The following is a 15,475-nucleotide window of genomic DNA, read 5'->3' as shown; positions in this document are numbered from 1 at the left end:
AGGTATGTGCTTAGACCTACATGATATGTGAGGATGAATTTTATCTTCTTAATGGATCTTTTGAAAAATTGCTTTTGTAGGACCATGAAGAAAAGAGTTTACCTATGTGAGTGTGAAGTTGACCTCTTCAAGAAGTTTGGGCTTGGCTTTTAAGCACTCATGAATGGATAGGGACACTAGGTCGTGTAATATAGTGTCGGCATGTATGATGGTTTGTGAATTGGATGGTGTTGGTTTTGAGGGTGTCACGGTATTGGTTGGTTAGTCTTTATGAGTTTTTTTAAAATTTAAAGCCTACCTTATTAGCTTTTCCCCCGAGAGATATGCACCAACACGGTAAGCCGACACTCTTTTAACAGACCCCGAAAATCCCCGTGCAATAATCGCATACTGCTCATGCATGGAGTCGAACCCGGGACCTCGCAATTCATGTCATTGCATGTTTTGGGGTTTACCTGCGCTCCACTACATTCACAACACTTTATTTACCTTATCAGCTTTTATCAAATATATAAGATAAAAAAAATCTCAAGTTTGTTGGTGATTTAAGTTAATCACGATATCATTTGAATGCAATCGGGATTTGACCAAAAATTGTAGCAAGTTTGACCATTATAATATGGGTTAGGGAGTGTGGAGTACACGCTCATATCAACGAGTTTGAATTTGCAATTTTAAAGAATAAGTTACAATGCAAATTAGTCGTTGTTATCGTAGCTCGAAAAATGGAAAATAGGCTAACCCCGATAGGGGTTGCTAGCCCCGATCGGGGTTGATGGTGCATAGCCAAGTTTCAACAAATTTTATACACATAAATTGGGAAAGCTACGTCCCCGATTGGGGACACTAACCCCGATCGGGGTGAGTGATGTTTATCGGGTTATATGAACCGTGTTGCATTGTTTCATACTTGTCTTTATGTTCCGTTTGGATGATAACTACCTTTCGTTTTCTGTTTACATTGCATGAGTATATATATATATATATATATATATATATATATATATATATATATATATATATATATATATATATATATATATATATACAAAGGATGCAAGACGAAAGGTTAGAAAAATAATAAAACAAACTTTATTATTCAGATTTTTGCATAACAAACAAAATAAAAACTTCATAAGTTTTCGCTTGTTTTTGCCTTAGAACAAGAAGGAAATTTGGTGCATTATCCTACGAAAGATTTCTTGTAACCCAAAGGGGTAATAGGGTAGAAATACTTTTTTAAGGAAAACGATATATTCGTGATCATCAAGTTATCCAAGTTCGATTTGTCAAACACTCTATACAATTATACAACAAAGTTTATTATGAGACTGTAATATTAACATTCCGGTTTATTCTAAACTTAAATAAGTTTGGATTTTTTTTTTTTTGTGGTGTGAATAAGTTGGGATTATTATTGATAATACCAACAATGTATGGAATTAATAAATTATTGTTGTCAAATAAAAACATAAAAAAAGAAAAAGAAAAAGAAAATGCAATGACTAATGTTAGTGTTGAACTAATCAATCAACACAAATTCTCCTTTGGAGCGGTCATCGTCGCCGCGTTTTCTCTACCTTTTCGTGGTTACCTTACTCTCTCTCCTCTTTTGACGGCATACACTTATCATTTTTTCTCTCCAGCATACTTTTCAGTTACACTTCTCTCCTCCACCATTGTCTCGGTCAGCTCTTCCTTCTCCGGTCAGACTGTCAAAGATATTTTCCCTATTATTCAATTCAACAACGATAACGAACTATTTGGAGACAGAAAGTGCTCCAATTTTCCATAATCATACTTCCAGTCCAAGATATTTGCTTTTTATTTCTTACTCGAGCATCGTATTGGAGTAATTTCATTGTGCTTCAACCTGTAAGTAACTTTTTCTAGAATTCGTCGTTTTTTCGCTGTCATTTTGTAATTAATTCAATGCTACGAAGATACCGAATAATTCGGAGGGAAAAAGTGACTTTGAACGAAGAGCTTTTCCGTTTTAGCTAATTTAATTGTGCTTTAAGCTGTAAGTAATTCTCACTTTTGTAGTTTTTTGCTGTCGTTTTGTAATTATCAAATTTGATGAAGATAACGAAGAATTAGGAGGAACTGAATTTAAATGACGAGGTTCGCTCGCTGTTAGTTGCTTGAGCTTTGTATGCGAGTAATTTTACTGCGCTTCAAGGTGTTAGTTGTTCTGTTTTTTTTTTTTTTTTAGTGTTTAGCTATCATTTTATAATTAATTCATTTCTACGAATATACCGAATAATTAGGAGATAGAAAGTGCTCTTGAAGTTTGTTAAAATTAATAAATAAAGTTAAAATCGTAGATATGTGCTCATTGTCAGTTGATTGAGTGTCGTATGAGATTAATTTGGTTACGCTTGAAGGTGTTAGTTATGGCGGATTTTGTGTCGTTTCAGCTAGGTTATTTTACAACTGATTCTATTCAATGAAGATAACGGAGAATTAGCAGAGAGAAAGTGCTCAGAAGATTCTCAAGCTTGCTGTCAGCTGCTTGTGATTCGTATGAGAGTAATTTATTTGCGTTGTCAAGGTGCAAGTTCTTCCGGATTTTGTGGTATATTTGCTAGAGCATTTTATAGTTAGATATCAATTCAATGAAGGCACAAAAGAACTAGGACCGAGAGAGTGTTTGAAAGGTTCCCGAACTTGATCAAAATTTCGTATCAAACCTTGAATCGACGAGATTTGCTCATTGTCCGCTGGCTGAGCAACGGTTGAGAATAATGTGATTGCTCTTCAAAGTATAAGGTGTTCTGGATATTGTAGTATTTTTGCTAGAAAGAGAATATAGATCGTTTTGTAATTACTTTGCCTGCTGAAATTGCGTCTGGAAACTGCAATTGATAGAGTTTGTGGTTTGGTTTACGAGGTATTTTGAGTGAAAAAAATAAAATTAAAAAATAGCAAGGTTTAGAAACACTAAAGGAGTTAAGTATACAAGGTGTGATTGCGCGCTTGTGTTTGTATGTGTGTGTACTTTGCAGTACAGAAGATTGGAATCTGATATTCATTATGTGACACTTGGAAATTCAATCTGGGAAACATTTGAATGAGGAGTCTGTGTGAGAAATCTGGGTATGTCGGCCTCAGAGAGATAGTTAGGGTCTAAGGAAAGGAACAGGAAAGGTACAAGTGATTTAGGGTTTAAGGAAAGAAACAGGAAAGGTACAAGTGATTATTTATTGTTTTCTACTTTACTGAAGAACCTTAGGGGTCTACCATAGGTTATTAAGCAGGTGCTTGATTTTCAGCCTTCTGTTAATCGAAGGATACTTGTGGAATAAAGGAGATATTCTGGTAGCTAAAAATCATTCATACCTAATACCTTTTGTCATTGAGTTTGCCTGTTTCTCTACACTTTGAATATGAGGGAGATAAGGTTAGCCGATATAATTGAATGAGGTTTTGTGAACTTCAATGGATATAGCTCTTCTCAATGCATCACTTGCCTAGAATATTTTCTCTTAAAAAGCAACATAAAAACATGGACGAATCGAAGTCCTCTAAGCCAAAGAGCAAAAGCATGGATCTCTCACAGTCTCCGAGGAAGCTCCTGCGGAGAAATGCTGCTAAAAACTTCAATTTCACTCCTTCAGATTCGTCTGCTACCTCTCCATCAACAAGCGAGTCCTCGGCTCCTCGAACACGGTCCCTGGACTCGCCACATGCTCTAGGCATGACTAGTTTCCGGATTGATGGTAAAGATGGTGAAGTAGACTGGATTTTACAGAGCTTAGGGCTTTCTGGACCTCAAGATTTAGAGATTCCAAAAGCAGATTATGAGCTTCTCAAGAATAGATCATCTCCTGGTATCATGCAACGACCTAAGAAAGGTCATCTTGATCTCAATGTGCCTAAGGTTCAGAAAGAAGAGGCTAAGAAGAGTAATAAGTTCGTTGAACATGTACCGCACAGATTTGGAAATAGTGTTCGGACAAATGTTGTCGTGGACCCTGATTCTGGTGTTTGTGACTGGAAGCAACATCGAACACCGCCTTTGCATATAAGCTCTCCAGTAACTGATGGTACAGGTGTAGGTATCAGAGGTGATCGTCCGCCATTTTTAACTGCCCCACCGCCTATGACTCTTCCTACACTTGATGATCATAATTGTTCTACTTGGGACCTGTTAGAACGACTGGCACCTGACAGTGATACGTCTCCTCAGTGTCGTGCGCATGCATCTGATGATGCAGAAACTGATGGCGAGAATGCTATTAGAGAGTTAGATATTGGTGTCAGGCTTGGGGAGACTGTTATAATGTCATGGTCTTGTTCTTTCACAACTAGCAACGATGACGACACATCCAGTACAACCACATCTATTATCTCACCAAATGGCGGGGGCAAAATCAACATAACTCAGTGGGAAAGGGGTAAGCTCTTGGGGCAGGGATCATTTGGAACTGTATATGAAGGGATTTCTAGGTATGCAATGTTTCTCAAACTGATAATATTTCATCATAAACTGGTAGCTGATTTTAATTAAACGCTGCATACCGTTCCTTCCTCTATCTGTACTCATAAACCAATCTCTATTATTGATGTTCAACTAGGTATCCGTTAGCAATGGTAACATTTACACACTTGTTGCAGACATCCAATCTCTAGTTGCTTCACTACTTTATACACCATATTATAAATCTATATGCGCTGCAGTTTCCGGGTTTTTCACTAGTCGTTATTATAGAAAATTTTATTGAATTTCTACTTCTTTTGCAGTGAGGGATTCTTTTTTGCTATGAAAGAAGTTTCTCTGCTTGAACAAGGAAGTCAAGGAAAGCAGAGTATCTATCAACTAGAGCAGGTAAATTACGTTACGATTTTGGTCAAAGGAGATTGTTTTCATTAGTAATAGCTATTGTTGGTTGTGAGGCTATTTGCTAGTCACTTTCTGGTGGTTGTTGCTATGTTACTATTGCTATCTAATTTCTTTCCATATTCACCCGCCTGTTTTTTCGTTCTTTTCAGGAGATTGAACTTCTGAGTCAGTTTGAACATGAAAATATAGTTCGATATCTTGGTACCGAAAAGGTGTCCACCTTAACTCGGTTTTTACTCAATAATTCTCTATTTTGGAGAGTATACATAGTTATACTGTTCACGAGGAGTATCAGACTACATGCTGTAAACACAGCTGCTTCATTATTTCCTTAATGTTAACTTCTGCTTTGTACAGGCTGATTCAAAACTCTACATCTTTTTGGAGCTTGTGACGCAAGGTTCCCTTGCTAGCCTTTACCAAAAGTATCATCTTCGTGATTCTCATGTTTCTGCTTACACAAGACAGATTCTTATGGGACTGAAGTATCTTCATGATCGAAATGTGGTCCATAGGTATGCAGTGAATCTGCTTCAGCTACGTACTGGCTGTTTCTGTCACGACTGCTTGCCATTTTTTTTTGCCATGCGCTGGGTTTGCTTCTCAGATTGTATAGATCAGTCGTCCTATAGTTCTCTGAATCTTTTTTCCCGTTATAAGACTCATAATTTTCAGATCAACCAAAGGACATTCTGTACAAAGAAGCCAAAAGAAGACGAACATCGAAGTCTACTTGAGAACTCTTTTTCAGATCATGTCCGTAATGATTCATGGTTTACATGTCTCCACAGTTTCTCTCCTCAAACTATGATAAGTCACGACAGTTCGTGGTTTCGCATCAACCTGCAGTCGATATGTAGCTTTAGTTCAAGCAACACTCTGCATTGATTTTAACCTTTACAAAAGCTTCTTTCCTTTTTTTAGCGACCCATATAAAAGGAGTTGCACAACTTGATAAACAACAATGCTCTTTGATGATGACTATACCTCAATATGAATTTGTGGAATGATGATAAATATTAAATATCATGTTGCGCTTGTCAGATTTTTCTCTCTAGTTTGGTGTGCTTGTGGATGAAAGTTTGAGTTAGTTCACAACACGCTTCTTATGAGTCTCCTATGCACCGCCTTTTAAATCTTTTTTCTTTGATTTTAGATAGTCCAAGAGTGTGTTTGTTTATTAATAAATAAAGGCATACATGTCAAGAAGCTGAAATTCATAAATATGATATTGGCTGTGTATGCTTTCACTGCAGTAACCTTTTTCCGTTGAGCGTACCTTTATTGCTTGAGCTCTAAACTATTGGCTCATATAGTAGAACTGATGAATGTGTATCTTTTGTTGATTTAATTTCCAGGGATATTAAATGTGCTAATATATTGGTAGCCTCAAACGGAACGGTGAAACTAGCGGATTTTGGATTGGCAAAGGTATACTGCTCCTTGTCTTATTATCTTAATTCAGTGAGGATGGAGTATGCCAAATTAGTTTACGCACCTTCCCTACTTTTTGTTATTTTTTAGTTTCTTATACTTCACTTCATTGTTGCCAAATGATCATACAGTGGCTGCTACATTGATTTACAGGCCACAAGATTAAACGACTTGAAGTCTTGCAAAGGGACCGCTTTCTGGATGGCACCCGAGGTATTCTCAATCTTGATTTGATGGTGATGGATACTAATGAGCTCTTAGTGATAAAGATTGCTATAGATGAATGTGACACATTCTTGAATATTAGGACCTTGGTTTTGTTGAAAGGTGTAGATCATGTAGTTAATTTCTCATAGAAGTGGATTTCAGTTAAAAAGACATCAGTGGCTAACACTATTACGAGCAGTTTCATTTTGAAAAGACAAAAAGACAAGTGCCTGTCAGAATGGTGCTGAGTTCTTGGCTCCAACTATTTGAAAACTTCTAATAGTGAAATTTGAACTTCAACGCATTGAAGCTATGCCATCAAAAATATGACGGGTTTTTCCAAGAGATTATTGTCTGTTTTTTTTCTTTCTGATAAGTGTTGTTTTCATCTGCACCTGCTCTTTGTTGGGATTTATTCAAGATTCAAGCTGACTTGTTAGTTGTTACTAGTATAGATCCCGCGCATGCATGCGCGGTATACAGAGCTTTTACATTTTAATGTCTTATTTATAGATTTTAAATTGACGCGTCATTAATTCCATGTTTCACTTTTATTTTAATATGAAAAAAAGTGGAATACTTATTAAGAGAATTGAGTGAAATCATAAACTGTGTATTTTGATTTTTTTTTTTTACCACAAAACTAATGATTTCAATTTATAAATTTTGTCAAATAATTTTGATGAAATTTTTGTTAGTAATTTTTTACTTTTATATTTATACCAGTTTTGTTTTATTTTAATTAGATGAATGTAATTTAGAGTTTAGAGAAGATTATAGTGATTCGAAGATTACGGATTATATCTTAATGAAAAAATAATAATTTATTAAAACATAATCTTGTTTCCTTATTTAAGCAATTCCTTTTGGAGGGAAAAGTTTTGAGAAGTTTATTCTCTTAAGTATATAGGAGATTATTCTACTAGACGGGCATTGTGTGTGTAGATGTTTTTCACTGTTGTATGCTTTCTCTACTAAGTACTGCTTGAGAAAGAAAAAGAAAAAACTAATGTCAGAATGGTAATAAGAAAGATTTAGAGGGAAAATGTATTCAAACACCCATACACCGTTCCCTGTCCCATTCTCTTCTCTCCCTTTCCTTTCCCTCTATCCCCCTCCCCTCCCTTTCCCTCCTACTTTGCTTTCCAAGCATTAAGCAAAGCCTAAATGTTGTAACTTTAATTTTAAAACTTGAAAAAAAATTGTCTTTCTTAATTCTCACGATTTCTATATTTATTACAAAAGGAGTGTTATATTAAGACGGAGTATCAACTTATTCTTATGGCAATAGAGTTTAATTTTATCTTATTGAGGTATAATTTAAAAAAAAAAAAAAGTCTTGTTTTTCGTTCTGGAAAATAAATGTTTTTGAAAGACTTTTTCTATGGGATTGTTCTTGAAAATAAGAATTCTAATGGTCTTCTCTGAGAAGTTGGGTTTCATGCTGGATAATAATATGATTTGGTGTTTCTAAAGTTTTGCTGAAAACGAACTGGCTTAGATTCCGGTCCGGGTTTGGACCAGTAGATACAGTCCGGCTTAGGTCCAGTCTATAATTATCAGGTCCCATCTTCGGGGTAAAGTTCAGCATGTCCGGTCGGTTGCGAACAGGTGAACACCCTTAGTTCATGGTTAACTTTTTGATGGCATGCTAGAAATCATACAAATAACTTTTTAGCTAAAACTTACCATTGCTTTCTTTAATTTTCTTGAACCTTTTTTTTTTACTGTTTTATTAGGTACAAGCTTGCATAAAATGATGACACCGATAACTGGATTATTGATGTTTGTTGTATAATTCCAGGTTATTTATCACAAGAGTAATGGTTATGGGCTGGCAGCAGATATTTGGAGCCTTGGATGCACTGTTTTGGAGATGCTTACACGTCATATTCCATACTATCCTTTAGAGTTGGTAAGTGATGCTCATCCCTCCCCCTCTGGATCTCCCTCGTGCTTATTTTCTTCCTTTGTGGCCGTTTTTTTTTTATTGTTTTATGTTTTTCACCGCGCGCTTTTGTTGCTTACCAATCTAACATAAAAGCAGCAACAACAATAACAACAACAACAACAACAACAACAAAGCCTTAATCCCAAAATGGGGTCGGCTGACATGAATCATCCTTTAGAACCGTCCCCTAACTAGTGCGTCCATAGATCTCCTTCTCACATGGCCAAACCATCTTAGTCGATTTTCCATCATCTTGTCCTCTATTGGCGTCACTTTCACCTTTTCCCTAATCACCTCATTTCTTAATCGATCTTTCCTTGTATGGCCGCACATCCACCTCAACATACACATCTCCGGCTCTCCGCCACACTCATCTTTCAAATGTGACAATGTTTCACGACCCAACACTCGGAGCTGTAAAGTAAGACATGCCTAATTGTCGTGCGATAACATTTTCCCTTTAGTCTTTAGGGCATATCTTATCGAGCACTTTTCCATTTCAACCATCCCGTTTTAATTCTATGAGCCACATCTCCATCTAACTCCCCATCTGACCCCTTCAACAACATTTTCATCGAAAATAATACTCCTCACGTCGATCGATCTCGACCCCCCACCACGTTACTGAACTATCGGAACTGACACCTTAAATACTCGGTCTTACTTTTACTTTTAGCCTAAACCCACATGTCTCCAAAGTATGCCTCCACAATTCCAACTTTCTCTTAACCCCCTCTTTTGTCTCATCAATCAACACAATATCATCTGCAAACATCATACACCATGGGATGTCGTTCTGTATATCCCTTGTCAACTCATCCATAACTATCGCAAAGAGAAAAGGACTGAGTGTGGAACCTTGATGCACCCCAATGGTAATAGAAAATTCTTCCGTTCTCCCAACATTAGTGCGAACACTTGCACTAGCCCCCTCATACATGTCCTTTATGAGGTCAATATATTTTCGAGACACACCCTTTTCTCGCCAAAGCTCACCAAAGTACTTCTCTCGGTACCCTATCATGTGTCTTTTCCAAGTCAAGTCGTTCTTCTTGTCCCGATGATGTTCCATCAACTGTCTCATGATAGAAATTGCATCCATAGACGATCTCCTAGGCATAAATCCAAATCCAAACTGGTGATTCGAGAAGTCTACACATTTCCTAAGCCTTTGCTCGATTATCCGCTCCATTAATTTCATCGTATGACTCATAAGTTTAATTCCCAGATAATTGGGACACTATTGATAATTGGGACACTATTGAACATCACCTTTATTCTTATACAAAGGGACAAGAGTGCTTCTCCTCCAAGCTGATAGCAGGCATCTTGTTGCTCCTCCAAATCTTGTTTAAGAGCATGGTTACCCATTTGATTCCTCTCTCCCCCAAGCACCTTCAAACTTCTATGGTTATACCATTCGGTCCCTCTGCTTTCTTCGACCCCATCTTCCTTAGCGCCTTTCTAACTTCATTCTTTTATATTTTACGCACAAATTCCCGACTAACCATGTTTGCTGTTACTTGTACATCCCCAAAACCTTGCTCCTGATGTCCATTGAATAAAGTATTAAAGTAAGAACTCAATCTAGCCTTTATTTCGTTATCCTGAACCATATCTTTCACACACATAACTTGTAGAGAATAATCTTGGTTCACAAGATTACGCACAATATCCTCCATAAGCATATTCTTTTATTTCATATATCTTTGGTATAGAATGTATTATATTTAGTTGTATTATTTTAGTCAATAGAAAATCCTTGCCATATTTCACTCTCTTGTATTACGGCTAGTATTAGCATTAGGGTTAGCTAGATCATCCTTGTAACTTGTATAAAAGCATGGACATTGTATTCAATTAATTTATGCAATTCTCAATTAATAAAACCGTTCTCATAATTCTCTAAACTCTATCATGGTATCAGAGCCTGGTGCTCTTGATAAAGGTTAACGCCTTAAGAGTTGATCCTCTTCCGCTACCACCATCACCACCCTTACTCCATCTTCCGCTACCCCAAGAATTGCATCAAACTATCCGATCAAACGATCAACCCCTATCCTGGCCATCCACGGCCACCCTTTGCAAACTTGGTCATCTATGACCATGCACCCCTTTCAAACTTTGTGCCCTTGTGGCCACCCCTCCAAATCCGCTCAACCACTTGACCACCCTCATTAACTTTGGCGTCCTTGTGACCACCCCTCTCAAACTTTGTGCCCTTGTGGCCAACCCTCTTAAACTTTGGTCCCCTGTGGCCACCCCTTTATTAACTTGGTCAAATACTCGACCACCCCTTTACCAAACTTTGTCGTCATCTCGGCAACTCTTGCAATTTTGGTTGCCCACGCAACCATCCCTTTACAAATCCGGTCAAATATTCGACCACCCCTTGGTCACCCATGACCACCCTTAAAATTTTGGTCATCCACGTGACCATCCTTTTACAAACTTGGTCATTCACACGACCACCCTTTCTAACTTTATCGTCCTCCCAAACACACCTTTAAATTTGGCCACAACTGTCTAGGCCACACACTCAAAACTCGTTATCCACTTTTCTCTATTTTGTTCTCAAAAAAAAAAAAAAAAAAAACCACGGCAGAAATTCCCTTCTCAAAAGTCAAAACCCAATCACCATGCACACTCAAAATTGTTCCATCTTTTTCAAATGTTCAATGAACCCTCATCTTCAAAACTACTTCTATCTTAGAAAATCACCAATTGACGTTCAAATCACTAATCATCAACAAAAACATTTCACGAAAATAAGAAACCTAAGCTTTTGCATTTTCGCACTCACCCATGCCACTACAGCAACCCCAACGTAGGCTCCTCCATGGTTGACATGACTCGTACCGATCCGTCTACTCGTCCTTGTTACCATGGCTGCCTCCTCCAATCAAAAAAAAAAAAAGCCACCAGGCACCCATGACCCACCAATCGAACACCACCTTTTTACTCCAAGAGCGGACTTCCTCTACGACCGTCCATCTTGCGGGGGCGTGTAGAGAATAATCTTGGTTCACAAGATTACGCACAATATCCTCCATAAGCATATTCTTTTATTTCATATATCTTTGGTATAGAATGTATTATATTTAGTTGTATTATTTTAGTTAATAGAAAATCCTTGCCATATTTCACTCTCTTGTATTACGGCTAGTATTAGCATTAGGGTTAGCTAGATCATCCTTGTAACTTGTATAAAAGCATGGACATTGTATTCAATCAATTTATGCAATTCTCAATTAATAAAACCGTTCTCATAATTCTCTAAACTCTATCATAACTCTCCGAATATCCCTCGTCTTTCGGTCTTTTATGCGGGCCGGTTTATAGATATCCTTTTCTCTTTCTCTCGTGTCCAACCTAGCATACACTTCTTGGTTAACTTTTGCCCTCGCATCACGCACTGCCTTTTTTTAGTTGCCCGTCTAGCCTCCTTGTACTTTTCAATGTTCTCATCACTCATGCTGTCATGCATTTCCCCAAAACTTTATAACTTTCACGTTTTGTCTTTATCGCTTGTCTCACTTCATCGTTTCACTAAGATGTGTCCTTACTTGGTGGTCTATTTCCTTTAGATTTTCCCTAACACGCCAAATCCTTTACAACATGCTCCAATTCATCATCCCATGTTGCATCTATATCTTTCTCCTTGCAATCCGACCAATTATCGCGACTTCCGACCTTATCCAAAAACGCTTGTTGGTTTTCCTCTTGTAGCTTTCACCACTTGATTAGTGTCTCACCGATTACCTTTCTCTTTCTCAAGTCTCTCCTACCCCGAAAATCAAGCACCACTAGCCTATGCTGGGTTGCGGACTTTCACCGGGTATTGACCTTGCAATCGGTGTACTCTTTCCTCCATACACTCCTTACCAAAAGGAAGTCGATTTGACTAGCGTTTCCTCCACTCCTATAAGTCAGCAAATGAGAACGCCTTTTCTTAAACCAAGTGTTCATTATACCAAGTCATATGCTAAAGCAAAATCTAATGTCACTTCCTGCCCCAAAACCAAAACCCCCATGAATGCTCTCGAAGACAACTCGACTAGTACCCACATCCCCATTGAGGTCACCACCAATGCAATTTCTCTCCAATAGGGACTCGTTCTACAACCTCTTCCAGGTCTTCCCAAAAGGCTCGCCGAAAAGAAGCATCCAATCCTGCTTGAGGTGCGTAAGCACTTATGACACTCATCCCCTCATCCCCGACTACAAGCTTAATGCTCATAATCCTATCACTCTTTCTCGATACTTCTACATCATCATCTAACATAAAAGCATAAAGAAAAAAAATCAATTCGTTGATCCAGTACAATATTAAGTTATAGATTTAAGTATTGACGGCGACATTGACGGGCTACCGATTTGTAAAGGTTTTGGAGTTTACTACAATCACATTTTACTGCGTTTTAAGATGATACTGACTGCATTTAGTGAAATTAGACTACGACAACCAATACTGCGTTCAATACTGATGTTTAATACTACGAGATTCAAGTAACTTAATTCATCTCGGATTCCCGCCTATAAGTGTATAATCATTATTCTATTATAAAAAAAAACACTTCTGTTATTATACTCTCGTTCTTTAGGAACTAAGGCTTTGTTGTTTACTCAAACCATTTTTCTCTTCTGTTCATGTTGTTTCTTAATATGTGACCATGGTAGCTCAAAATCTGCTGGTAGGCTGTGATAGCAGATTTTTCTTTTTTTTTTTTAATTCTCTTCTCTTGCTAATAGCTCTCCTCATTGTTGCTTCAGCCGCAAGCACTCTACAGAATCTGGAATGGCGAGCTGCCACCCATTCCTGAATATTTGTCTACCGACGCAAGGGATTTTATACAACAGTGCTTACGTGTGAATGCGAATGATCGCCCCACAGCTGCTGGGCTATTGGATCATCAATTTGTGCAGAGACCACTTTATATTCCATTTGGTTCTGAATCCCCAATGATGCCTGACCGTTTAATTTAAGCCAACCGTTGCTTCTTGTTGATTACCTATGAGGTGAGTATATTCATTTTTCATTTCCAGTCTTAAACATGGAAACATGATTTCCACATCCCTGAAATTAAATACTCCCATGTATAATTATTTCAGAGTCATTAGATCTTTCCGGAAAATACCATGATTCTAGAATATATGCTTTAAAGCTCCAATGCACATGAAAACCTTCCGAATAATTAGGGGAGGGAAGGGACAAAGCTTGGTGGTTCAGACTCTTACAATTTATTGTTGTCATGATCACTTGTTGTCTTCAACATGCCCCGCGTAATTTACCTGTAGAGTATCTGATCTTTTCAACTAGGGTATGCGGCTGATTTTTACAGACAAGTGACCCACTTTTACACTCCTAGTCCTAGGTTTTATTTTTACTTTTTGTACGAGTGATATATTGAGATCTTTTCTCTCACGGGTGTATGGAACGTTTTTCTTGCTTAGATTAAAAACCACTTTATTTCATGTGATATTCAACCCTTAGTTAAAAATTCTGGACTTTCAATCCGCTGGTGACGCCCTCATCTCCACCCAATTTTATTGTTAGTTTTTTTTTTTCCCCAATTTTCCTAGAGATAGTTGTGTTAAGCAATGATTTTTCTTCTCTAATACGTGAAACAACACTCATGTGGGAAGTTAGATGTTAAAAAGGACTTCCACAAGGGCTTTAACTTTAAATTACAATGAAAGGGTTATTAGGAACAATGCTATAAAAATTGGAAAATCCTCTACCCCATCATCGCTTCCATACTTGTTCTTGTTTTTTATTTGTGGGAGTAGGCATATATTTTCAATTGTTCTTTTCCCATAGAGCAGGAGTTCTATTGTTCTTTTCGCCGTTGGATATGATGGACTGAATAAAAAATGACTCTTGAAACCCACTGCATTTCAGTAGCACATGGCCGTGTTGTTTTTGTTTGAGGGCCAACTAGAAACAAGTTCTCTTTTATGGTTCATGACTCCTCCACAACCCGCCTTTAGGCAAAAATTCTTGTGTAAAATTCAATTTTTTGACTACTTTTTCACTTTTATGGTTCATGATCTCTTCGTGGATGGATTGACATATATTAGTAGAACAGCCTTATGGAATGGCCTTATTAAGATGGGTCCTCTTTAGGTAGCTTGTGGATAATTACTTGCGAGATCTCATCTCCATTGCTGTTTTCTTTATGGGAAACTCTTCTAGCAGTCTGTCTTAGTGTCTTACCAAATTTCCTTATAAATGACAGAAACATCTATTGTATGCATGGGATTGTGAGATTACCATCATCAGGCATTGCAACTTTCCGATGCTGAAATTGACATAACCTTCTGCTGCCAATCAAGCCCTGAACAAACTTATATCCGTCTGAAATGGGGGGAAAACACAAGGATTTAGCGCAAGGAATTCCTTTCTCCATTAAATTGTAGTTGGGGGGAATTATTTAATGGTATAAGATGCGGGCCTATTTGATCTGATTCCTTACTTGCGCAAGTAATATTCCTCCGTTTCAGATAGTAGTTGATTGGAATTAGCTGGAAAATAATTATAATTAGCATATGATGTTAGAATCTTGATCTACAGATGAATGTGCTTGGGAAATCCCTTGTCGTCGGGAGATATAGGTATAGCCTTTCTGTCAGTTATATTTTAAGTTTATAACTGTAATGTTATGGTGTCAGAAGTGTGTACTCATTCATTTTTCAGATCTGTCGTGTAATGATTGCTTCTTGTGCCTTGAGTTAACTTATCCCTTACTCGTATGAGTCGTATCCCTTTTCCTTTTCCTTTCTTTTCTTTATTCTTTTCTGTTTCCCCCTCACTATTAAATCAATTTTAAATTATTAAAAAACTTGTCACTAAAGAATATTGTATGCATTATACAGAAGGTATTGTATAAATTTGCAGATTGTTTATGATAACATTTTTTCTAGGTAAATAAAGCTGAGCGAAATGACTTGTTGCCAATTATGCCAGCAGAATGTATTGTGGACTTGTTTTTGTATACCTTTTAATTCACGGTGGGAGAGTTAAGAAGTCGTAAGAA

At 37.4% G+C, this 15,475-nt stretch overlaps 1 protein-coding gene across 1 annotated transcript; it reads left to right on the top strand.

Annotated features, from left to right (window-relative positions):
- Positions 1-1,500: 1,500 nt before the first annotated feature.
- LOC141596888 (mitogen-activated protein kinase kinase kinase 1-like) lies at positions 1,501-15,174 on the top strand. Its single transcript, XM_074417162.1, has 10 exons — positions 1,501-1,875; positions 2,421-4,452; positions 4,747-4,831; positions 4,996-5,058; positions 5,204-5,361; positions 6,205-6,277; positions 6,434-6,493; positions 8,292-8,402; positions 13,212-13,457; positions 14,678-15,174. Exons 2-9 carry the CDS (start codon positions 3,461-3,463, stop codon positions 13,422-13,424), a joined length of 1,755 nt encoding a protein of 584 aa, XP_074273263.1. The 5' UTR covers positions 1,501-1,875; positions 2,421-3,460; the 3' UTR covers positions 13,425-13,457; positions 14,678-15,174.
- Positions 15,175-15,475: the final 301 nt, after the last annotated feature.

This window comes from Silene latifolia, chromosome 8 (genome assembly GCF_048544455.1).
Source record: "Silene latifolia isolate original U9 population chromosome 8, ASM4854445v1, whole genome shotgun sequence".
Taxonomy (NCBI): domain Eukaryota; kingdom Viridiplantae; phylum Streptophyta; class Magnoliopsida; order Caryophyllales; family Caryophyllaceae; genus Silene; species Silene latifolia.
This window is presented reverse-complemented; position numbering and strand designations above follow the sequence as displayed.